Source organism: Calliphora vicina, chromosome 1, assembly GCF_958450345.1.
Source record: "Calliphora vicina chromosome 1, idCalVici1.1, whole genome shotgun sequence".
Taxonomy (NCBI): domain Eukaryota; kingdom Metazoa; phylum Arthropoda; class Insecta; order Diptera; family Calliphoridae; genus Calliphora; species Calliphora vicina.
In genome coordinates, this window is record NC_088780.1 from 53,757,057 (window position 1) to 53,783,684 (window position 26,628).

At 30.8% G+C, this 26,628-nt stretch overlaps 2 protein-coding genes across 2 annotated transcripts; one reads left to right on the forward strand and one right to left on the reverse strand.

Annotated features, from left to right (window-relative positions):
* The first annotated feature begins 202 nt into the window (after positions 1–202).
* LOC135961935 (uncharacterized) lies at positions 203–10,179 on the forward strand. The gene is made up of 10 exons (XM_065513587.1): positions 203–346; positions 405–605; positions 673–894; positions 3,184–3,541; positions 3,602–3,781; positions 3,845–4,014; positions 4,080–4,224; positions 4,290–4,531; positions 4,592–5,072; positions 9,991–10,179. The coding sequence occupies exons 1-10, from the start codon at positions 203–205 to the stop codon at positions 10,113–10,115; spliced, it is 2,268 nt and encodes a 755-aa protein (XP_065369659.1). The 3' UTR covers positions 10,116–10,179.
* A 227-nt stretch (positions 10,180–10,406) lies between these two features.
* Positions 10,407–25,576, reverse strand: LOC135961944 (uncharacterized). Its single transcript, XM_065513599.1, has 6 exons — positions 25,302–25,576; positions 19,294–19,448; positions 13,797–14,132; positions 13,533–13,733; positions 13,338–13,451; positions 10,407–10,739 (listed from the first exon to the last, which is right to left on the reverse strand). Exons 2-6 carry the CDS (start codon positions 19,429–19,431, stop codon positions 10,620–10,622), a joined length of 909 nt encoding a protein of 302 aa, XP_065369671.1. The 5' UTR covers positions 19,432–19,448; positions 25,302–25,576; the 3' UTR covers positions 10,407–10,619.
* Positions 25,577–26,628: the final 1,052 nt, after the last annotated feature.

The window sequence follows — 26,628 nt, forward strand, 5'->3', positions numbered from 1 at the left end:
TTCCCTCTCTTCGCTTTAGTGAAATTCTACTGTAATCTCAGCAAACGTTGCTAAGGAAATACAAATGTTTTCGTAAAACGAACATCGATTTAATAATCTGCCAGCACGTGCTTAAGAAAATAAACATTTACTAGTAGTTAGTTTGGATGCTAAAGCAAAGAAATTAAATTATTATCCAAATTAAATATAAAATTTATATAAAATGAGTTCGACACCGAAATGGTATTGTCGCAATAAATCCCAACCGATGCACACATTTGTTGAACTTTGTAAACTGGGCGATGAACTGAGACGTATAACGAAACGACTGATAATCGATGTCAAAGTGGATATATTCAATGAACATGTAAGATTTGTTTGAAATCTATATTACTAGTAAAATTTCAATTTATTTGAATTTCAAGGACACTTTATTGGAGGAATGTGAACACATAGTGGAACTGTATTGGAGTTTAAAAGATCAGTCTTCAAATAAGGATTTTCAGTCATTATCGAAGAAAATCAAACGTAGTCCATACAATGCCTTGTTGATGAAGAAATTTAACAGCATAATGGAGCTGAATGACAGAAGATTTTGTCAATTGACATTTGTTCTGAAGAAAACGGTGAGAATTGAAATTTATTATATTTGTAGTATGTCTTTGGCTTAATTTATGTTATATTTACTTTTAGTTAAGCTTTCTTTTGAAAAAATCTATGCAATCGGAAATTTGGTTGAACTGGGCTTTACAAATCACCCAACTTTATAATAAATGTCGCCAGCCGATGGAGGCTTGTGTTGAAGGTGATATAAAAAAATCCTCTGATGAACTGTTGAATTCAAATATATGTAGCAATATGTATCCGTCTTTGTTGTTGCCCTACAAATCAATAGATTTTGCTTATGTTTTACAGGTATGTCTTTATATCGTAACTGAGTGAATGAAAAATATCCGGAATATAAAAGATTAGCCAACAGAGAGTTTGTTATGAGTTATGTGGACTTGATGGTTAAATTTTCAGCAGATAGTTAATATGATAATTGAGTGATATTGCGGCAATCGATTTCTTTATCACAATTTGTTAGAACTCAGTTAGAAATTTTAGTTATACTCTATGTTTTTCATACGCGATCATATAAAAGTATTAAAATTGTGAACTCAAAAGTTTATTTAAATTTATTAATGAATTATGAATGTTGTAATACAAGTATCGAATAATATTTATTAAAGTCAGAAAAAATTTTCATTTCCAAAAAACAATTTCAAAACATACTACAAAAATAAGTTACAAGTATTATTTAAAAAATTGAGCAAGTGGAAAAACCATAAGTATATTTTCAACAAAAAGTCGGATGAAGCCCTACTTTTTTCGTTCTGATTTCGCTCTCTGCTACTTGCTGTTCTATTTATATACACAGTGTCATCTTCTAGTAGTTTCATGAATTATTTATCTAATGGACAATAACAGTGTGTTTTCAACATTGTTGATAAGTAGAAGTTTCGAGCACTAGAAATGTTTTTAAACTTGGTTAATGTTACAAGCAGTCGTAAGAGATTGTTAAATTCAAATTAATAGTGCAATTTCGTAACAATATAAAGGATATGAAATAATGCACAATTTTTATAGGTATTGTTTATTCGATTATTTTTTGTAATACGTTATTCGGTTTTCCGCATTATTCATTAAGTTTTGTAAAGCAAATCCACACTTCCAATAATATTCTTTTGAAATTTATGATATATTGAAGATTTTCCGATTAATCGTATAATTATCTTTCATTAACATTTTCCTAACTCTAAATTTTTAAAAAAAAAACAAAGTATATGTGAGATATCACCGACATTTTTTATTCGTTTGAAAGGCTTTTCGAAATCTCTTATTTTCCATGACTGGTGCATAAATCAGGCTGAATTTTACCGATAGCATGAGTTATGTTGGCTTTGTGGGCCGCTTTGGTTTATGTCTTATTCGCATAGACCTGCGACTTAAGAAAATTCCACAAGAAAATGTCTAATGGGTTTAAATCGCACGATCTTGGCTGCGTCAAATTTGCGGAACATTGTCTATACGCTATATTCATTCGTGCTATTTGGCAGAACAAACTGAATAAATGACAGCCAATTCGACAGATGTGGCTTCAACAATATGACCGTTATCAACTGTCAAACTTTGGAAGTGCCTGTTGGAAGGCCCTTTATTTCACATAATATTACTGAATATATTATAAACAATATGAAGTTATACACAATTTGTATTCGAATATTTTATTTGAATATTTTGTTTTCTTTATTCGGTTTTCCGATTTTTTTTGGAAATTCTAAAAATATTTACATTTTATAATCATCATTCAATAGGGTTTGCGAATAATTGGCCAACATTATGTTCATACTGTTACGTTTTAACCTTTTCAAAACGCTGGTTTATTTCATTTAAATAAACCGGATACTTTTGATTGCAAATAAAAGCCGTTTAGTAGTTTGAAAATTGTAACTCTTTATTTCTTTAAAAATGTACAACAACAGAATTAAATAGTCACTCAATGTTTTTTTTATACACGTTTATAAATTCCCAGAAATACAGACACTTTATAATGTATACGAATTCACTTGAAAAATACAGCACACTTTAAGGCACTCAGTTGATGTTTATTCAAATAGCGTCTCTGATAAACTCACTCACGACTGCAACCTCTGCCACTATTTATAACACTGCCATCTGCACTCTTGATTGCTCTTTAACTGTAAAAGTTCGAATATTCTAGATCATACGCCATCTGTGGTGTACTTTCTACAATGTTCTTTAACTGAATATTCGAATTCAAACAGCGTTGCCAACTTACGATCAATGGTCAACTGAAAGCTTTTATTTAATAATGCCCACAGATATGTTGCAGTTTGCAATTACAGCACTGTTATTTGAAAGCATTATGCTACTTTTAAATCAGCCCTTAAATTCAAGTACAATTTCGTAACAATACGTTAAATATTTCACATCATATTGCTGAATACATAATCATTATGAAATCATGCAAAATTTTAGTGGTTATTCTTTATTTTTATTCGTTTATCCTTACTTGAATAACTATTCTTTTAAAATTCAAGATTTATTAAAATTTCCCCAATTAATTGAATAATATTTAATAACTTTTAACATCTGCTATGAAACACATAAGTTCTCGATTTTTTTTTATAATCTTTCCAGTTAGCCGCTCAACAACGCATCGAACAAAACGCCTTAGATCTCATGTTCGGTCTCTTCAACATGGGCGAACAAGAGGCGTGGCATGAAAACAATGAATCGAATTGTTCCAGTATGGAAATTTTACGCATTTTAACCTTAAATCTAACAACCGATGGAGATTTTCAACAATATATAAATGAAAGTCCACGTGATTACTCAGCCTTGAATTTGGATGCCGATATGGCCAGGAGTATTGGTACAAAACGTGGCACTACGGTGACCATGCGCAGCAAACATATCGAAATGTTTCTACAAAATGAACGAAGTTTTGTGGCCCAATTTATTGAAAAGGCCTTCGATATATGCCCCACAATATTCGGTAAGTAAATATAATTAAAAAGTTAAACATTATTTACGAAATTTGCGTAATATTTTATAGGTCATGCCACACAAGAGGATTTGCATGAATTTGTATTGCGTGGCATGCGTTTAATGTGGTCTTATGTGGGCATTATTTTGGATCATATTATACTTTGGTGGATTGATACTCCAATATCGTGTTACTCACTGACGCATGTGGACTCCATACGTAATTGGCTGTTTATGCAAAATGTTAAAGGTAGAAGAATTAAATTAATAGGTTTTTTGTTTTTAGAAATTAAAAGATTTGTTTTCGTTTTAGACATTCCCGAACCGGTTTATTCGACCCTACAGGGCATAGGAGAAATATTAACCAATTTCGTGTGTGCTAATTTGTGGGATCGTTTGTTTCGTCTGACTTTAATATCGGCAACAGCTCAAGCGGAAACGATGGAACTATTTATGGATCAATATAAGCAAGTAACGAATAATGTAAGTTATTTACATTATTTTACTTTGTAACTTTATCTCTACATTATTTTTAATCATTCCTATAGCAATACGGTACACCAACCGGTACAGTTTGGATCTCCATTTTTACAAACTTGACAAATTTAAGCAATAATTATTTTCATAATGCTGACATAAGCAATTCCAGCCTGGTGCCAGTGGCCGAACAAATACCCATACTCCATAGAATTGGTAATATTTAACTCCCCTTTATTTATACAGATACAAAATAATTTCCTGATCTCATTTCTATGCAGATCATTCTGTGCACAGCATGCGTTTGTGGGTTAAGGAAGAGGCGAAACAATTGTGCAATGAATGGAAAATGAATCGTTTCTTTCAAATATTGGAAAGTGATGTGAAATTGTGCCTGAATGCGTTTGTAAATTTTAAACTGCCAAAATTAACTGCTGATTTAAGCGATATACTGATGTTGGTGTGTGTCGCCCTAAGGACGAAATTGATTTGTGAAATTAATGTCAATATAGATAAATTAAAGGTTAATACTTATCATAAAAACTATTCATAACATTACCATTTAATTAATTATAAAATTTAGAAAACCACTGAGGAATGTGTTCAAGTTCTCTCCGATGTTTGCCGCCTCATTAGCATGGCCAATTTTACCTTATGCTTCCCCTCTGCTTCGTATTGGCAGAAAAACTCTTTTGACAATGAAAAGTCCAGCGATTATGTTGGCTATATACTCGATCAAATCTATTTGCCCTGCATTAAGGCCACCAAAGATGTGGTCATTCTAAAGTTAATTTTGAAAATCATTTGTGAAGCTTGGCTGGACTTTATCTATCAACGTCACATACGTTTTAGTGTTAATGGTGCTGTACGTTTGCTGAATGATTTCGATGATGTACGGGAATGGATATTGAGTTGTCCATTGCTAGAACAGCATCATTTGGATAAGCTGAGCAATCATGAGGTATTGAGAATGTGCAAGGGTGTGGGTAAAATATTGTTGCGCAAACCCGAAGATGTCATATCGATTACACAGACACCGAAGTATGATAAGAAAACGGGTGAGTGTACGGTGGAAATTGCTTAATATTTAAGTTGATGTTTTAGTTCGAAAATATGTATATAGGAGAAGTTTTGAAATAAACCAACACAAAAGGAAATTACCACTCTTCCGAAATATTGACTATACACTACAACAGAAGTAGTCCAATGGTAACCCAAATGTAAATATTAAAAAAAAAACATGTTATATTTAATATTACAATGTCCAAGGGCTGGACCATAAAACCCAGCGAAGAGTCTTAAAACTACTCCATGGACCACACCAGTGGATTAGTTTTGCAATCGTGAAAACACGAAAATATGCCGTTTAACGACGAACTCTTGTTTAACAATAACATGGCATTACATGAGACCATGTTGTCATTGGTCCATTTTTACCCCATTTCATCTAAAATTGATCAAGTAATCCAATATTATTTGCAGGGTGACATTGCCTATACTTATTCTAATCAACAACGGAATCATAATGACTAACATCTGATCCCGTTTATTACATTCGTTTTTAGAAAATATCACAGGTTTTCAAGTCGAAAAGTAATTAGTTAAAGATATTTCATGCGAGTTGACTCAGACTTAATTTCAGTGACTATAGTCATAGTTGATGGGATCATATGAAATAACAGGCAGCATCTCTCTATTAATATCCGATTTATTATTTAACCAGAGTTGTACGTTCATTGGCAGGCGCTACGAACTAATTCCCCAATGAACAAAGTCCCCAAACCGCAAATGAATTAAGTCCCCAAAATTTTATATAGAAAAAAACAACAACGAAATTTAGGGACCCCCAAGTCCCCCCAATTTTGGGGACTTAATTCATGGGGAAAATAACTCGTCCATATACCAAAAAACCCAAATTGTGATTTATATTTTTGTGATAAAAATAAATCACTGAAAATAACAGTTATAAAATTATTGTTATTTAAATGGTTTGGTATGACCTTTATTCGTTTTTGTTGTTTTTCAATTGTTTGGTGTGAGATAAACAATTCATTTGTTCTTGTTCTTAATAACAGTTACTTTCTCTTTTATTTACATACAATAACATGGAAATAATATAAGTATGAAGTAATGAAGTCTGAGTAACAGAAATGAGATTTTTTTTTTTTAAATTGTTTTTAATCTTTTGATAAGTTTTATATATTTAAGCGTTGATTTGCATCAAATGCATTTTTGCGATTTATTTTTCATGTTCGCAAATAAAAGTCACAAGCTGACCTTTACGAAAAAAATAAATTATAAACCACTCATCCAGATTATTTGTGTTTGTTTCTTTTCTGTTTCTATCAACCCCAAACCTAAAATGTTCTCGAATAAATCACTCTCCCAGTGATATATCACATAAAATTATTTTTAAATGGCTGCGGATGAGAATTTACCATTGAAATGAAAGTGAACACGTTATTTTCGGTCTCTGTTTAAAAGTATCGAAAAAGAATTAAGAATAGCATAAGTGATTGAAAAAATGGTCGTATAAATTTCGGAATACATATAGAGGGTTTGGCCAAATAATCATGAACGTTTTGAAATTATCGAAAAAATTAGGTTATTCATGTAAATGTCTGAAATTTGGTGTACATTTAAGATCAACACACTTGATCCATAGCAAAAAATATTAGAAATTACATACAGGAGTTGGCCAAATAAACATTGACGTTATAAAAGTATCGAAAAAGTATGTATTTTTTGTAAATGGCTTCAATTAGGTTTATGATCCATTGAAAAAATTTCGACATACAAATACATGGTTTGGACAAATCAGCATAGACGTAAATAACTCTCAAACTTACATAATTTCTGAAATTGCCCAAAAAATACAAACAGCAGATAATTGCAGCAGAAATTTATAGTACTTACTCTTTATACTTTAGATGTAATATACAGTTAACCTCTAATAGCCCCTTTTAATTTGTTCTGGCCTTTCAAACTTATTTTTAATTTAGATTCTATAGATTTAAAACTAGTTCCTAATCACTTCACTTTTACTTAAAAAAGAACACTGTTTTATAAAAACATGTGCTAATTTGCAAAAAAAAAACGTTAAAGAAAAAATCACAGGCTACTTCGATTCAAAAGTAAAAAAATCACATTTTTGTAATATTAAAATGACGAGAACAAACCGTTGACTTTACAGCATTATAAACAACCATTTAGTTACTTTATAGCCAAAATAATAATGATACTGAATATTCTGAAGTGTTAAGAAAAATGTACCATCAAAATTTTATAAAAATAAAAAAAAACAAAAAAAAAAACATTTTTTGCCAGAATTTACCACCGTCCATTGGTGTCTTTTTTGGATTGTTTTAGATTTGGAATACTTTTAATAGTTTCGTTAAGTTCCGATATAAGACTCGTTTGAAAAAAGTCTATACATGTAAATGCAAACAAAGTTTCAAATACATGTAAATTAAATATGTCAGTTGTTATTCTCACCAAACATTTTTCTTGGATGTTCGAAATATAGAGAACATAGAGCGGAAACTAGAAAAAAACTCAAACAAAAAAATATTACTCAAAATAATTACACATCCGAGTGTTGTTTTTGTTTTCACATAGTTTTTTCTACTAATACATTCTCACCACTTAGGTTTTTGACAACTGAATTAGGTCTTTGATAGGAGAGTTTCCGCTCTATGTCTATGGTTCGAACAAATACATAATTTTAATTTGAAATTAGTATTTGAATTGAAATGGAAAAATAAATACAAAGAAATATGTTAAAGTGCAAAAAATGGAATTTCGGTTAATCGACAGAAATTAATCGGTTTATTTGTTATTTGAAAATCGGCAATTTTAAATTATTCGAATTAACGGTTAATCGATTGAATACCCTAGTGATTACTGATGGTCTTTAATATGGCACACGGATATGAACCTTTAAAATGGTGACTTTGGAGAGAACCGAAAGACAACAATTGTTACGTGTTGAAAATCTTAGAAATTTCTTTAGTGTCGAAACCAATTCAATATTAATTGCCATAAAATGGATGATTCAATATCAAATAAGATCCAATTTATTCATGGCACACAGAATTTTCCTTTGCTTCTACTTTCCTTAACAATTTAGGAAATTCGAATTGAATAAGGACGAGATCTAAAGAAAAATTGCAAAAGATTGTGGAAGGCTACGGCCCCAGCAGATAGATTAATCATGCTAATGTTGAAAAACATTTGTAAGTTAGCGGCGATATAGAAAATTTAAAATGAGGAACAATTTCACATGACGATTTCCCTCCTGTCATTTAAGTGAAGACATTTAAAGTTCCCCTCCTCCCTCAGTTGACTACCAGCAGCAAGCCATCATCATACATTCCGAAAGATGTACAACACATTATTAGCCACAGCCACATGGAATTCATAAGGTTTTAAGCAGCAGAGTCCTTGTGAACGGACTATACTAGTGACACGTGACATGTCCAAGGTTTCGACACTGACAAACCCGCCACGCTCTTCCAGGAATTCCTTCAGTCCTCAATGTACAACAATTTAAATAGTTGGATAGTTAAATATTTGATAGTCCGGGAGTAATTCATGGAGGTTAGAGACAAGTGATCAAACCCCGCAGAGTCAATGATGATCTACGCTACTTTAGTGTGGTCACCTTCATTGAGTGATACCCCGTGAAGAAATATTCAAAGCTATCAAAATGCAGGCTTAAAGAATGTCACAGGCAGTATTCCGAACATTATTGTCATGAGGATACAAAGGTTCTACCGGTCAGGCAACACAGCGTTATGTTGACGCAACAGTTCCTTCTTTGATATCATCAGAGGAATCATCCAAACTTCGACATCACTTAGTTGGAGGCTCCTCCATCAATTCCGCGGTAACAGGATACCGTACGAATGTCGTATTTGGAGGTCGAGCAGCGAGTATTGCAGATACCGAAAAGATTCTGCCTCATAAAAATGAATTTCTGATACAACTGAGGCCAGGATACAACAACAGGCTTAATGGCTACAGGAGATGTTAAGACACATTTGTATCTTTTCAGTAAATCATACTTCACTATAATTAGTGGATTTATGGACTCAATAAATTTAAGTAGAAAAATTGCTTGGACTTGACTTTAACCCCCAGTCTATACTTCACAAATATTTATCATAACAATTAATGACGTTTGTTGTCAAGACAAAGTTGTCTTAGCAAAAGCACTATCAATTTTGTCATAAAGAAGCTAATACTGTTACGTTTTAACCTTTCTAATACATACGCCATCTGTTGTGTACTTTCTACAATGTTCTTTAACTGAATATTCGAATTCGTTGACCGATCAATGGTCAACTGAAATAGCAGTTTGCTATTACAGCACTGCTATTTGAAAGCACTATGCTACTTTTAAATCAGCCGTTAAAATCGTTATATTTGAATTAAAGTACTATTACGTAACAATACTAATAAATGGAGACTATACCTGATAATTTTTTGTTTGGACAACCATTTGGACGTTTATCATGATAAAAATTTATCAGGTATAGACAGGGGGTAATGTAGAACCCCCAAAATAAAAATTGTCCATGTTATTACAATAATAACAAATGTTTTTAGATAATTGATATATGATGAATAAATAAATGATGAATTCCAATGCACTTAATTTCTGATTTGTGATTATTTTCCGAATATAGTAATGATTAATCCTCAAAAATTGCTAAACATGGTTCATTTATCTAAGCGGATTTGCAATAAACGACAAAATTTAGATTAAAAACAACTTTTAATAGTTATTTTAATATCTGTATATTAGGAGTAGTAGGGTTAATAATATTAAATTATTATTTGAACTAGAACAGTAAAAAATGTTTATCTAGTTTAGCAAAAACGTTAATTCTTTTGCACTAGTTCGTTCGTTACACATTCATTACAACTAATTTTTTTTAATGTGTTTTTTTTTTTTTTCAATTCTAGCTGATCCAGAAGCTGCCCCTCAAGAGACTCAATTGCCTTCGGAAATGTTTGTGTCCAATCAAAAACATTGGCTTCAGTTGCGTGCTAACAAGTCAACATTTTTCTTCTTACCCTTATGTTGCAGTGATTCAAACTAAGTTGGTTACTGTTTGATTTGTATGGATTTCGTTTCAAGTCCTTGAAATTGTGATTCGTCTAAGATCGATCTAAATATAGTACATTCTTAATTTAATTGAAATTTTTTGTGTACATTTCAGATGTGTTCATAATTTGTAACATTTTGTAGCATACTTTTAGATTTGTTTTAAACTACTTTAATGATCATTTATATTTTTAAGAATTAAATAAAATTAAACTATTTTCTTAAGTCCCTCACAATTAAATTTTTCTTTAGCAACATATTTTTTCTTAATTTCTTTTTTAAACAATTGTTTTTATAATTTTTTAATAATATTTATTTTCTTGTTAAAATTTATTATAATGTATTTTTTATATATATATATGTATGTATATAAAAAATTAGTTGTGCATAATGTTTGTGATAAATCATAAAACTTATAAAAATTATATTTATTAAATATTAAAAAATTTAACATTTTAATTGAGATTTCTTGCTGGTTTTGTTGTTAACATATTTCTTATTAAGCGGGTACTTTACGACTAATAATATTAATTAAATCATCAATACGTTCACTTTTACCGGCAAATTGTTTTGGATGTGGTCCAATCATCTGTATAATGGCAGCAACATCGGGTGAGACCTTAAAGATACAAAGGAAAATAAATCATTAATACAAAAAAAATATATATATTTGTTTACAATGATCTAAATTAAACAAAAAAAAATATTACGGGGGTGTTATATACATATAATGGACGTATATAAACACTTTGTTTTAATTATAAATATTAGGCATTACTACATTTACGGCATTTTTATTGCAATAAAAACTTCTCATCCGTCAAAAATGTTGCCTAATAGGCTTATATGTAATGTACTGGATATTAAACCTAATCATATGTGGTATAAAATTAAAAGTGGGAATATTTTCGAGCATTTTTTTAATTTGGTTGAAAAGAAAAAGGTTGTTATTAAAAGTTAGGTGTCATTTGAAGTAAATATTGTTACGTTTTTACCTTTTAAAAACGTGGTTTATTTCCTTTAAATAATACTTATGATTGGAAATAAAATCAGATTAAAATTTGTAACAACTCTGTATTTATTTAAAATGTATAACAACAACATTTTAAATAAAAACTCAGTTTTTTATACACACTGATAATTTCGCAGAATTACACACACTTTGTAATGTAGAAGTATACACTGGTAATGCATACACTGGTAATCCATGCTTCAAATTAGACTCATCCACTATTGTTCTTAACCGTCAAAACTCATACATTCGAATTCTAGAGCTTTCGATGTTAATGTTATCAGCTTCAAACATTAATGTGCTGTTTTTCTATAGCGAATGAGCGTTTTGAGTGGACGTTTTACACGTATTTTGTTTTTGTTACAATAACAAAACACATGTTAAATTTCCACTCAAAGTACTCGTTCGCTATAGAAAAACAGCACATAAGTGTTGCCATTCATAAAAACAATGCTAATCATCCGCATGCTATCATCATTGTTTATAAGTGGAAGCTTCTACTGATGGACATGTTTATAAACATGATGCATGTTGCAGGCAGACGTTACAGACCGTTAAATTCAAATCGCTATTGCAAATTCGTAACAATATTAATTTTTGAACAAAAATATTTGGTATTGCAAATAACCAAATCAAATCAACCAAAATATTTTAAAGTTTAATTTGATATTTCCAAAAAATTTTAATGGATTTGATTTCCAGGGGCAGTGCTATCGTAAATTATGGACCCATCATTATCGCGCTAAATTTGATAGCAAGTTTAACATTACTTGAACATTTTTGAACGATAATGTAATTTCCTATGGTGTATGTTGTAAACAAAGGTCCGAAAGAATTAATTCTGAATTCCATTATCGAAATCAATATAAACTCTATCTCTTAAGCATTATGTTAATGAATTCATTATTAATTAATACATAGGCTTAATTCCTTTGTACTTCAAATCTATTGAATTTGTTTCTTTCAAAGGTTGAATGAATTCTGTTATGGATTAATTCCATTATGATGAATGAATTATATTTAAGTAGAACTCTTTGAATGAAGCTAAACAATTCGATGATGGGAATGAATTTATGGAATGAATGGCTGACTTATTTTAATTTCGAATTAGGATTTTAGGGAATTAAGCTCAAATTGAGTTAATTAATTCGAACCTCTGCATAGTGGTATAGAAACAAAGACGTAAATAAATCTGAGCATACCAGGGGCACGGCCAGGGGTCCCCTGGTGTAGGACAGTAGGATATCTCGGGTATGTTAAATTTTTAAAACGATCCTATTTCTTCGTTTGTATTTCAACTTCAAATTACACATATAGACTCTGCTCATCGAGCATACAGCTTAGGAGATATTCGCATTTGAATATTAAATTTTAAACATTTTTACACAGCCTCCTGCAGTTTTTTGATGACAACGGGTCTAAATATTTCCCGATTTTCTCAATTCCTTTATTGGAATAACAACAAATGTATTTGTCAAATAAAAAAAAAATGTTTCAAATTAATGAGTGAGATAAAAACAACAATGTTCGCTTGTTTTTTTTTTTGGGAAATACGTACTTTTTTCTTTTGTAAGTTATCTAAAAAACTTCTAAGAAGATGTGTAAGAAATTTACACTTTTTAAAAAGCTGACTTTACATCAAATATTCTAAGTGACAAAAATAAAAATATTTTGATACCGAGGGACTCAGGTCCATCAAAAAAATTCCTATTTTGTATGTAAAATTCAACTTTAGTACAAAAATTTTCAAATCGATATCAAAATATAGTTATCCAGTTTAGAAGGCCCAATATGTTCTTAATTATTTTGTAAAGGGTTCCTATAACCACGACCCTGGTATGGAAAAAATATTTTTTTTTTTTTTTTTGATTTTTCAATACTTTTTTGGGAATTGCGGGTTTCTGATAACAAATTTCAATACTTGTTTTTATATTTGAATTTTCGCAAAAACTCAATAAAAGGTATTTTTTATCATATTTTCCAAATAAGTATTCCATGAATTTTTTTTAATTTTCAAATTAGATAACATATGTATAAAGAGAAAAAACTTTTTCCCAAAAAACTAACGAAAAATTGTATTTTTTTTATTTCTTTAAATTCAAATACCTTTAACTTTTAACTCTGTCATTATTTCTTCTTAATAACATTCCTAACGGACTCACATCATTAAATTGACACAAAATAAGTCTGTATAGAAAAACTTACCTCCAAAAATCTAGCCAATGCCTTGCAACAACGGAAAATTTGATCTTCATTGGGGTTGCTTTGGAAGAATTGTAAAATGGCCATTGTCAGTTCAACAGCAACATCATCAAAGACCTGGTAATTTAAATAAAATCAATAACATAAAATATACATATGTACCAGTCAATCACTCAAATAAGAAAATCCAATACTTACCACAGTCTTGACTTCTTTAATGGCAACATTATACAAAATCATGGAACCAATATTTTTCAATACCGGACAACTGGACAGAATACAATGGACAGCAACTCTGGTAGTGACACGTATATTCGACAAGGTCTGGCCATTATAATCCCATTCGGAAATATATAAAAGCCATTCCGAGGGACTGACATTTTCAAAAAGATTGCACATCTATTAAATGTAGAATTTCAATAAGTGTTTTCAATGTAATTTCATTAATTTATAAGTACTTACAAACATGGCCCAGGCTTGTTGTTCCTCTGGCGTTTGCTTTTCAATATCGAAACCATAATTCATTAAAGTGTGATCGCGACGATCTTGATGCAAGATAATAATGACATCGTCTTTAAGGGCGGCAAAAGCCAATGTACGTATTAAGTGTATCCGGGTATCGGGAGAAAACGATTGTTCTCGTAAAACTCTTTGTACAAACACCAAAAAGTTATCGCCCAATGCCCAGGAGCCTTCGTCTTCGATTAAATACTGATGCATTTCTTCGATGGATACTTCTTCCTCTTTATATATTTTACCATCTAACAATTTAACCAGGCATTCCAATTCAGTCTTAATCTGAAAAAAAATAATTAGGTAATAGGTATTTAATGGGTACAATGTAAAATTTGAATTAATTGTTTTATTTTAGTATTGAGCAGATTAACAGATTTAACTCAGGAGTAGTCTAAAAAAGTTTTTATTTTTAAAAGATTTTCTTATCTCTCCAATGGTTCCATGTTGCTCACGAAAAACTAATTGATGAATAATTTTACATTGCAATATTTTCTCTAATAACTTTGATATGCTTTATAGCTTAAACTGTAGGATTTTCCAGTACAAAATTAGTGTTGGCTGGATTTGGCCTAAATTGATGCATTTTCCTTAGCATTTCTTGATTTTTATAGTATAAAAATCATTTTGATTACAATATGGTGTTGTAGGGTATAAAATTTATACCCTACAACACCATAGTGTAATCAAACTACATGTTGCAATTAAATAAATTTGGTACAAGCTTTTCTATTGCCAATTGGACGAAGCATATTGAATTTGGATGGAATCGGTCCATTATTTCTGCTAGCCTCCATACGATTGCCCTATCTAAAAATTGATAAACTCTCATAAATATCTTAGTTATAAAGATATCTAAACCAAATTGAGCACAGATAAGTTTTATATAAGCTAAACTTGCGCATACCATATCTTGTGACGATCGGTCCATAATTAGTCATAGCTCCCATATAAGGTCCACTTCCGAAAATCCCTTTAACTAGCATAAATCTCTTAAAAATATTCGTATTCAAATAAAATTCAATCAAATATCTTATATAAGGAGTGAGATCGAAAAATTCTTAACACACGTTTTTCATTACATTTTTTAACCCAAGTATTATTTGAATTTTTTTTTGATCAAGTTACCTTTGAAAAACATGTCAGTTATTATGTGTAATGTCAATTATATTAATTTTTTTGTTAATCTGATTAAAATGAGTGACCAGAAAAAAGTGCGTACTGAAATTATTAAATATTTTCAACAAAACCCAACTTGGTCTTACAAAAAGTTGGCCAAGCATACAAAGGTCTGCCGTCAAACTGTTTCCAATGTTATTAAACAGTACCGGGAGAACTTGTCAGTTGATAGAAAACCTGGTTCAGGTAGAAGGAATGGTCCACATGATGTTTCTAAAGCCAAAAAAATAGAACGCATTTTCAAAAGAGCTCCCAACACATCCGGTAGGAAAGCAGCCCGGTTAGCTCAGTGCTCGGACTATTTGGTACGAAAAGTTAAAGCTAATGCAGGTTTAAAAACATACAAGGCTCAAAAAGTTCCTGACAGGAACGCTACTAAAAATTTAGAGGCCAAAAACAGAGCACGGAAATTGAAGTCAAGTTTTATAAAAAAATATTCTTGCTGCATAATGGATGACGAAACGTATGTTCTGGCAGATTTTTCGCAACTTCCAGGTCAAAAATTTTATGTTGCTGATGCTCGAGGGAATGTTGAAGAAAAGTTTAGGACCCAAAAGCAGACAAAATTTCCCAGAAAGTTCTTGGTATGGCAAGCAATATGCAGTTGCGGCAAAAGAAGCCACTCATTTGTTACAACGGGCTCTATAAATACCGAAATTTACATCAAGGAATGTTTACAAAAAAGGCTGCTTCCATTCATAAGACTTCATAATGTGTCCACTTATTTTTGGCCTGACTTGGCATCCTGTCACTATGGCAAACAAGCCCTTGAGTGGTACAAGAACAATAATGTGGTATTTGTACCAAGAGAGGCAAATCCTCCAAACTGCCCGGAGCTAAGGCCAGTGGAGAGATATTGGGCTCTTGTTAAAAGAGAATTGAAGAGTACAAAAAAGGTGTCCAAAAGTGTGGTAGATTTTAAACGGAGATGGACTACATGTTCGAGCAAAGTGACAGAAAGCACTATAAAAACGTTAATGGAAGGGTTTCCGAAAAAGGTTCAAAATTTCATCACTAGTGATTAAAACTATAAAAATAATTTTTTTTGTAAATTGTAATAATAATTTCAATCAAATAAAAAAAAAATTAAAGCTGTAAGTTTAGTGGTTTCTTTTTTATAAACATATATGTATGTTAAGAATTTTTCGATCTCACTCCTTATGTATATACAAAAGTCATGTCACCAAATTGTATAACGATAGGTCCATAATTAGTAATAGCTCCCATACAAAGCCCACTTCCGAAAATCATTTTAACGAGCACAAATCTCTTAAAAATTTTTGGTACATTTTAAAATAAAACTGAATTAATTGATCTTTCAAACTGCATTGTTAGTTTTTTTCATTTCCATAAAAATTTTCAAAATTTCGAAAAATTGTAATGAGCCAATTCATTACAAAAATTAAAAATGTTTGCACAAAAAAATAAAGCATGGACATTTTTCTTTTAAACTGTGTCCTCAAAAGTAATGAAAATCGTAGGTCTTGACAAAGTTATGAATAAAACTCAAAAAAGGCCGACAAACCCGATTTTTGGCAAAAACTTCTTCCGAAAAATCTGAAAAAATCTCAAAAATACTCTACCCTATATGCTTTCAAATTATGCTTGAGCCCCAACAAAAATTTTTTTTGGGGGATTTCACGTCAAGTGAACCTACTTTTAAAATCGATGTCTTCCGATCGGGATGAAATTTGCACCAAGGTTAGACCCATTGGATAGTAATTCAGACACAATTTTTGAACAAGATCGGTCAAGAAGTCTCTGAGTTAGAGGGGGTCAAAATTTGACATTTTGGCCAAACATGTGATTTTTCTCATCCATGAACTTATTACCATTGTTCTTAGCAAAATGTCTCCCAAATAGTTTAGATAGCTATTTCTTCAATCTTTCGAAAAAAAATATTTAAAAAAAAAATTAATATTTTTTTTCCGATATCAAAAACTTTTTTTCAAAATGGGCCTTTTTTTTAAATAAAGCTTAGATATTTTCCTTGAGGACCTATTTGGTCGCTTACAGGGATGCGAGTTCGATATCTATTAAAAAAAATGTTTTATAACTCAAAACATGCAATTTTTGTTTTTTTGTTGACTTTTTTTTCGAATAGGCCCTCTTTTTAATTTTTTTTTTGCTCAACATAAAGCTCAAATATTTTCCTTGAAGAACTATTTAGTCGCTTAGTGGGATGCGAGTGAGATATCTATCAAAATAAATGTTTTGTAACTCAAAATATGCAATTTTTGATTTTTTTTTGCAAAATCTAACTTTTTTTTTAAAATGGCCTATTTGGTTGCTTAGTGGGATGCGAGTGGGATATATAGCAAATTAAATGTTTTGTAATACAAGATATACAATTTTTGATTTTTTTTGACAATCGAACTTTTTTCCAAAATGAATGCTTAGGTCCATTCTTTTAAGAGCTTTTTGGTTTCTTAGTGGGATGCGAGTGGTCTATCTATCAAAATAAATATTTTGTAACTCAAGACATACAATTTATGTGTAAAAATATTTATTTTGATACTATCTCACTCATCCCAAAGTACATGTAATCTGAATAAGATGGAAAATATTGTTACGATTTGAATTTAAAGGTCTGTAGCAACTGCCACCAACATTCATCATGTTTATAAACATTTCCTTCAGTAGAAGCTTCTACTTATCAACAATGTTGACAGCATTGTTTGCGAGTATGGCAACACTGAATGTTTAAGCTGCGAACTTTAATATTGAAAGCTCTAGAATTCGAATATAGTAGTTGTCCGTTAAGATCATTGCAGAAGGTTCACGAAAGATGGCATGTGTATAAATAGTGGCAGAGGTTGTAATCGTGGCTGAGTTTATTATAAGCGCGGTTAGAGTTAACATCAACTGTTTTGTACCATTATAAAGTGTGTCTGTATTTCTCCAAATTTTAAACGTTTATAAAAACACTGAGTGACTATTTAATTCTGTTGTTGTACATTTGAATAAATAAAGAGTTGTTACAAATTTTAAACTGCTAAACTGCTGTTATATGCAATCAAAAGTATCTGGTTTATTTTAAGGAAATAAACAAACGTTTTAAAAATGTTAAAACGTAACAATATGATTTGTAATGAAATATTTATTTATGCTATGTTTCTATTCTTTCAGGATTATTTTAGCGAAATATACAGTTAAGCAAGTAGTCATTGTATCCCTAATAGACAGTAATTGTCACTAATGTCTGACTCCAATCTACTTATTTTTTCACAAATGTGCTCTTTGTACTTCACACATCCTAGATGGTCAAGCGTAATGAAAATTGTCACGTAAGTGTCTCTAAGTAATCTACAATGTAGTCACTTTAAACATTTATTTCGTAATTAACTTATTTGTGAGTAATTCGTACAAACTGGTAGAGCAGAGAGAAGTCAATTGGTTACTTCATACATCCCAGGTAGTCTAGCGTGAAGCCAATTGTCATGTAAGTGTCTCTAAGTAATCTAGAGTGTAGTCACTTTAAACATTTATTTCGTACTGCACTTATTTGTGAGTAATTCGTACAAACTGGTTTTATATAAATTGTGTTGATATAATTCTGATACAGTTTATTTTCTTTTTGCTTAAATATACCGGCATCCTATATAACCTAGCGAGAAGTTAATTGTATATTTAGTGTCTCTTAGTAACCTATAGTGTAGTCACTTTAAATGTTTATTTTGTAATGCACTGTAGAAAGATGCAATTATTGAGGAGTTGTCGAAGTAAAGTTTGTTTACAAGCCATGGGTCATTAGACTGTCCATGAGATGACTTTTAAACTGACAATTTGAGGTTAATTAGCAACCGTACATGTTAAAATAACTAGTTATGTAGCTGATCAAGTTACCAGTTAGGTAGATAACTAGTCACGTAGCTAGTTATTTATGTAACTAGTTGTCACCATAAATGATAGGTCAAATCACTAGTTCAGCACAGTCTAGAACTGCTGGGTTACAACATAAAATTGTTGGTATTAAATAGCATTTAGAATAAAATCTGTGTCATGCAGATTTTACTATAGTTTTTAGTGAAAATTATGATAGCGAAAAGCCTGGAAAAACGATACTATATGAAAAGGTACACTTTAGTCCGCAAATACTATGTTTAAACCAACTAGATTATATCGTTTGCTTTATTGGGTATTAACCAAATTCATACGAGTATAATTATTTTAGGGTAAATGTTCTACTATTTTTAAAAACAATTTAATTATATTTGGGAACATTCACTTCTCTCATCATACTTTATTGCTCTTTGTCATCACTTACATTAATGTCTTTGCACACCAGTGCTGGTTCACGTGGTATCTCCTTCTCCTCTGTGGATTTGGAACGTTCTTTACCATTGTGTGGGGGAGATTGTTGTTGCTGCGTTACCGCCGCTGTTTCATTATTTGCATCTGACATATTTGTGGGTATTTTGTCTAAAAATATAAAGAAAGACATCGTCATTAGCATCACCATCACCATCGTTCTCATCATTATCATTATTTTTGTCATTAAAAATACGGAAAATCAAGAGAAACATTTTTTGGCATTCTTTTGTAAATAAATAGTCGCATTAAAAAATTATAATTTTTAAATAACTTTTACACATTTATTAATTTATTTTAATTATAAGTATAATATAAATTATATTAATATCCGTTTATGAATATTGTCTATTTGGGAGGCCCCTTTTATGTGGGATTAACAAAATTTATTTACTTACAATTATTCCGGGGAAACAATATAATACCTTTTAAAGGTATTATATATCTTTTAAAGGTACATACAATTTTATCAGCCAGTTTCAATAAGACGAAGCCTATTTTACAACACGAAAACAATACAAATTTTTCATTTTCAAATCCTTTCGTTTTTGAATTCAATTTTCATTGTTAGTACATATGTATATTAGTATCTGAATATTCTTTTCAGCTGGCAAATTTCATTATTTTTTTTTGAGGTCTCCCTAATTTACTATAATATAGTAAGCGTTTATTTTAAAAATTTAAATCGTGTGCAATAAAATGGCACATTTGCATTACATGTGCCTAATATTTATACGTTATTTGTTTGTTAATTGTACATACATATTTGTTTAAAATATTGTTCATAAACAAAAGTTTTGTTAACCTAAATATTGAATGGTTTTCAAAATTCTTGGCGAGTTAATTATGTAAACAAAATATTTTGAAAAGTACGTTTACAAAAATAAATAAACAAATGTCCATCGACTCGAGTAGGAGGAGAATATGGGATATTCCATTAAAAAGTTAATAACACCAGACAACTACATACTTTTTTTTGTGTATAAGTTTAAAATCAAAACAATTGCATTTTTACTTTTTTATTATAAAAAGTAAGAAAAAATTAATCAAAACATGAAAAACCATCTCATTATTCTAAGGTTTTTTGTTGTTGTTGCAGCTTCAACAATTTTACAATATTTAATCTGGGGGTTCTGCAAGATCAAGTACAAGGAATTGTGCTATTTCTGCTGGGTGGGTCCATAAATCTACTGGACGTAGTGAAGTAGTGCTGGCTGGACAGTTGAAAATGTGAAGGGTATCATGGGGACCCTGACCATATGCTGGGCATAAGTTGAGGACGGCACGGTCTATGCGGAACCAGAAAGGCTCCATCCTGATCTTAGTTGTTCCAGAACGACTATTGTTTTACGCTGTCGAATTTTTTCGGCGTCTGCTATCGGTGCTGGGCGACCTCCAAGTACGACATTCATACGGTATCCTGCTACCGCGGAATTGATTGCGTCTCTATGAATATCGTTCAAATCTGTCAAATACGAGTTGCGATCAAATGGATCCTGCACATACCTCTGTATGCTCTCCTCGTATTTTCTAAGGTCCTGTCTGACATGCCTAGTGGGAGACTCCAACTGTGTGATGTCGAAGTTTGGATGACCCCTCCGGTGACATCCCAGAAGGAACTGTTGCGTCAGCATGACGCTATGTTCCCTGACCGGTAGAACCTTAGTTTCCTCGTGAAGGTGGTGTTCGGAGGTAATTTGGAGGCAGCCTGTGACGGTCCTTAAGGCTGCATTTCGACAGCTTTGAATATTTCTCCACTGAGTATCACTTAACGAAGGCGACCACACTGGAGCAGCATAGTTAACCACTGACCGGCCAATCGTCTTCTAGGTTGCTAGCAAGGTTTCTTTGTCCATACCCCAAGTGCTGCCGGCTAGTGCCTTGAGGACCTTGTTCCTATTTCGCAGTGCTGAGGAGGTAAAAAGGCTATCAAAAGTGACATCCAAGATTGCCAACAACAAAAAAAAGGTTTTTTGTGGAGTGAAGTGGTTAGTTTACTAACCACCGTGGCCGTTGGCAATAAAAATAACTATGATAAAAATGTTTTTTTGAAATCGAATATTTTTGACTAAATTTTCTGCCCAAACAACCGTATTATCAAAGTAATACTGAATTCGATGAACAATAAACATTTGGTTTACGTGGTAGTTCACTACGTGCGAACAATCAAGTAGAGTTGAAGGGACCCCGTTTTGATGAACAATAAACACTCTGTGCTTTTTTTAATGAATGCGTGAAAGCCTCTTTAAAAAAACTGATTTTTACAATATTTTCAAATTAATATATTTATCTAACCACAGCATGACTTCAAAGAATATAATTGTTTAACAAAATGGCAATAGATGACAATAAACTATGATTTAAAGACTATAGAAAATGTGGTTAGTAAACTAACCACCCAACCGCAAAGAGTTAATATCTAAAGAAAAATGCGATTTCGTAATGTTTTGGGCCACCTGTGCTGCATATTTATTCCAAGCAGATAAATTTTTTTTTATTGTCGATAATAGCTCTTCCATTTTTCGTTAATTTAGCTTTGACAATGGCCCAATATTTTTCAATTGGCCGAAGTTGGCGACAATTGGGTGGGTTCATATGTTTTGGTATTACATCGACTTTGTTGTTTCGATAACAATCCATATCAGCTTTGGAATAGTGACAGGAGTCCAAATCGGGCCAAAACTTTACTGAAGAATGGTGTTGTCTAATAAAGGGTAGCAAACGTTTTTGAAGATATTCTTTGATGTAAATATCCGAAGTCATAGTTGTAGAGGTTACAAACGGAGCACTCTTAAGACCACAACTGCAAATAGCTTGCCACAACATTATCGTATTTCTCATGGACATTTCTGAACACATCCTTTACCAATGGTACTTCTAGATCTCTGTGAATGTTCTCATTTCTTATGTACCATGGTTTTATACAGGATGACTACTACAGATTTTGACAACTGACCTTCACTTGTATTTGTTATTTTGTTATTAATTTTTTAAAGAATTTGCTAAATAAATGACACATCTTTGACATTTTGTGTCATAATTGACATATTTGTCATTATTTGTTTTAGTTATGAATATTGACCCACTTTTTAGTTAGTACTAAAATTAGGTAATTTCATTTAAATAAAGAAATATTATAAATTTATTTAGTGTACATACACATACGAGGGTGATCCAAGAACTAGCTGGCGTAACGAATACAAATAACACTATACAACAAAATCAATTTTTTTCCAAAATTAAAATGACCGCAATAAATTATGATAGAGGAGACAAAAAAAAAAAGACACGTGTATAGGCGTTTTGAAAGTTTATATCTGATTTTCATTTGAGGGGGGGGGGTTAAAGTTTCCCAACTCTGGCACATTCTTATTGTTAATCGGCATAAGAAATCATGTACATTTTAGGCATAAACTGTGTTCAGAAAATTTATGTAAAATATTACGGAGAACATTTTTGTAGAATATGTTAACCCTCTAAATCCTCCAGGCATTGGTCTTTTTTGTCCATTCTTTTAAAAAAGAGCAAAAAAACACAATTAAAACCTGAAATTTGATTATAAGTCCCTGAATACACCAAAATGGAAAATTCAACCAGAAAGTCAGAAATAATACACAACAAGAGAGCCTAGGGTTAATTTCGCATTTATTAAGAATTTTATTTTAAATTACCCCAAAAATTGATCATGAAAAAAAATAGTTCAAATTTAACTAAAAATCACTAATATCTCTATTATTTTACCTTCGATAGCAAATTTGGATTGGAAGTATTCATTACATTTTTTTAGCTCTAGGCAATTCCACTTCATTATCATACAATGTCCAGCATATTTCAGCTATAAGCGAATGAATGCTTTTGAATTTATAGCGTTCTTCAATGGGTGCGCATGTATTTAAGACATAAAAGACGAAATGCGCAAGATAGAATTTGATTTAGACCTATGGTAAATTCCCCCTCCAAAACCGAAAAATTTTAATATAAAAAAGGAAGAAAAGAAAGCATGTCCAATAGAGTATTTTTTCCAATTGTAAATGCACCTCAAAACTAAATCGAAAGTCGGCACGGGTTGCCCTTCTTAGAAGAAGCTAAAATTTTGTTTGGTGGTATTTTAAGTCATTACGGAAGTTTTCAGCGGGTACCGCTTCAACATTTAAAAAAATTTAATTCTAAGGGACACTCTATTGTCCAAATATAAGCAGTATTTTTTAAAGTGAAATAGAATTAATAAAAAAAATATTTCTTGTGGCATTGATGGTTTCCGGGATTATCTTAAAATTGGCACTGAGGATCTGCATATTGCACATATCATTGAGATTAAAGTTGTCAGTGTCAAAAAATATATTGTAGATTATGCAAAAAGACTCCATTATTCATATCGGAATAACGTCCTCCACACCTATAGCATTTGATACCAAGATGCAAAATAACGTATCATCACTTTTCATAGGAGAAACAAAAAACAATATAAAATCAAAATTACTTGAGATATTGAAACAAAATTTTGAAATCTGAATTCAAAGAAACTAGAATTATATTTTATAAAAAAAAATATTTTTTCAAAGAACATTTTATGCTATGTATTACATCATTTTGAATTGTTGTTTTCTAAAACCAAAGAATAATAACTCTAAAACATAAAATAGCATCAATATAAACTTGTATGAAAAAATAAAAATTTAAATAAAAATAGGTTTTTTTATTTTAAATAAAGGCAGTTATAGATATTTTTATATCTATAAATACTGCAAACAAATTCAATTGCAACAAATTTATTAAAAAATGTTAGGAAACTACTTAAAAAAAGGAAAAATACAAATTATTAATTAATTATCCAAATCGTATACGTTATTTTGTTTAAGAAAATAGTGTACGTTGTGTTGAATTTTGGTTATAACTAAATATGTTATTTTTGATAGTTTAAAAGTTTAAAATTGTGTATACATATGTGATATGATGTAGTGAATCGTTATCAATAATAAAATCAATTTCGAATTTTTTGATGATACGTTGTTTTGCATTTTAGGTGACATTTTGTTAATTAAAGAAATGCTCAAAACAGGAAATGTCAAAACAAGTGAAATGTTTACAAACTTAACGGACAATCCTCGTAGCTAAGTATGCTGGATAAAAATAACAAAATTGTCACTTTCATTCTAAAAAATTCTATAAAATTTTAAAAAGAAATTCTTTCAAAACCCACACACACCTTCTTCGTTGTTTTCTATTTCTTCAAATTGAATATTAAATTAGAAAATACGACAACAATAAAAATAGAATAGAAATGAAAACATGTTGTAGTTGTTGTTATTATGGTGCAAACACACACAATGACTAATTCAATTCTACTACACACTCGTATTTATAAAATTCGGCCATAAACAAAAAAAAAAAAATCAAAATTTTTAAAATATATTGTAAACAATAAATTGTGAAGAAAATTTCGACAGAAATAAAATGTGCATCATTTATCTCAACACCTTCTTCGTGTTTCTCTTCTACATACGATCACTCGTGAACATGAAAGATCTGGACTTTTTTTTTATTTTTTTAATTAAGGAAAATCACGCATTTTTACACAAAACTAAAAAAAATGTTGAATAAAGCGAACTAAACCGGTAAAAATAGATGATTTTATTTTTAGTTAATGAACAAAAAGTGTGAAATAAGATTTTCTGAAAAAAATTCAAGAAAAACTAAAAAGCAAAAAGTGCAATGCGATATTCACATATAGAATAATAAGAAAAATACACACGATCACAAAACCAGACAGGCGGAGGCAGGCATCGAATAAAACGAATGTGTGAACACTACGTCTCCACTCTATTCTTAGATATTTTTTTCATTTCAAAATTAAAAACTGAAAATTTGTTATGTAGTTTTTAAATTGAAATAAAATGATCATAAATCTTAATTACTACTTAAATTTTAAAATTTTATTTTGGAAATTATTTAAAAATTACTCACTTTTCTTCTGCGTAGCAAATTGCAAAACACTTTCTTTTTCAAAATTTTATTTGGTATTTTCTCTAATTATAAACAAAACAATTGTTTGTTATTGTATTTGTTATTTTGAATTTGAATTTGTTTTTTTTTATTTATCTTTACTTTGTGCAACAATAACAATCTTTTTTATTTTATTCACTTTTATGCAATTCTTTAGTTTATTTTTTTCTTCTCCAAAAATACTACAACTACCGCGAAACACTGGCAAATGCAACCGTTCGCTTTGAAAATTCTTTCGAAATTGCCTCATGTAGTTGGGAAAATTATCGTTGAACCGTTTTTCGAATAGATGAAAAACTTTTTTTACGATTTGGATTCTCTTTTCGTGATTTTATAAATAGACGTTTGTACATACGTAGCCGGCAACGGCGCATTGTTGCCATGTAGCGAGTGTGGCGCAACATGTATTCGAATATAATTGCAGATGGCATAGAACACACAACTGGGTTAGACCCCAACAGCAACATCATTATACAAACATATGTATGTATGTATTTTCTTCTGATCGTCATCTGTTTGCATAGATTTTATAGTTTTGTAGCCAAGGCGTGCGAAAATACAGTGGAATCAGGTAATAAAGGGAAATATGGATCGAAGAAGATCCATATTTTTAGAAGCTCCCCTATATACTTCACAGTGTGCACTTTTATAAAATAACTCAGTTTTAGGAACACATTTTCCTTGTTTTAGGAATTTCGGTAATTGAAAATGAAAAATGGCAAAAATTATAATGCTACTGATTTAAGGGCAAATGGAATTTCGACATTTTTTTCCTAAATCAAAAGAAAGCTTAGATATTTTCCTTGAAGACCTATATGGTCGCTTAGTGGGATGCCAGTTGGATATCTAAAAATAAATGTTTGTATCTCAAAACCTACAAGTTTTGACTTTTTTTTTGCAAAATCAAAAACTTTGTTGAATTTTTTTTTTTCAAAATGGAACTCTTTTTAATTTTTTTTGCTGAAAAGAAAGCTTAGGTCTTTTTCTCAAAGACCTTTTTGGTCGCTTAGTAGGATAGCTATCAAAATAAATATTTTGTAAGTCAAGACATAAAATGTTTGACTTTTTATTTTTTTTCAAAATCGTCCTTTTTTTGAGTTACAAAACCTTTATTTTCATAAAGGAATGGACCGAAAACCTCTTAAAGGAATAGATATCACACTCGCATCTCACTAAGCTACCAAAACGTTCTTCGAAAAAAAGACCTAAGCTTTCTTTTGTGCACAAAAATAAATAAAATTTTTTTTCTTTTTTAATTTTTTTTTTGTTGAAAAAAAATTCGGGTTAA

Coding starts and splice junctions, on each gene's coding strand:
- LOC135961935 (XM_065513587.1), top strand. CDS start 203: ATGAGTTCGACACCGAAATGGTATTGTCGCAATAAATCCCAACCGATG. Junction 347..404: donor TGGATATATTCAATGAACAT/GTAAGATTTGTT, acceptor TTGAATTTCAAG/GACACTTTATTGGAGGAATG. Junction 4,532..4,591: donor TCAATATAGATAAATTAAAG/GTTAATACTTAT, acceptor TATAAAATTTAG/AAAACCACTGAGGAATGTGT.
- LOC135961944 (XM_065513599.1), bottom strand. CDS start 19,431: ATGTCAGATGCAAATAATGAAACAGCGGCGGTAACGCAGCAACAACAA. Junction 14,133..19,293: donor TGGTGTGCAAAGACATTAAT/GTAAGTGATGAC, acceptor ATTTTTTTTCAG/ATTAAGACTGAATTGGAATG. Junction 13,734..13,796: donor AACAAGCCTGGGCCATGTTT/GTAAGTACTTAT, acceptor TACATTTAATAG/ATGTGCAATCTTTTTGAAAA.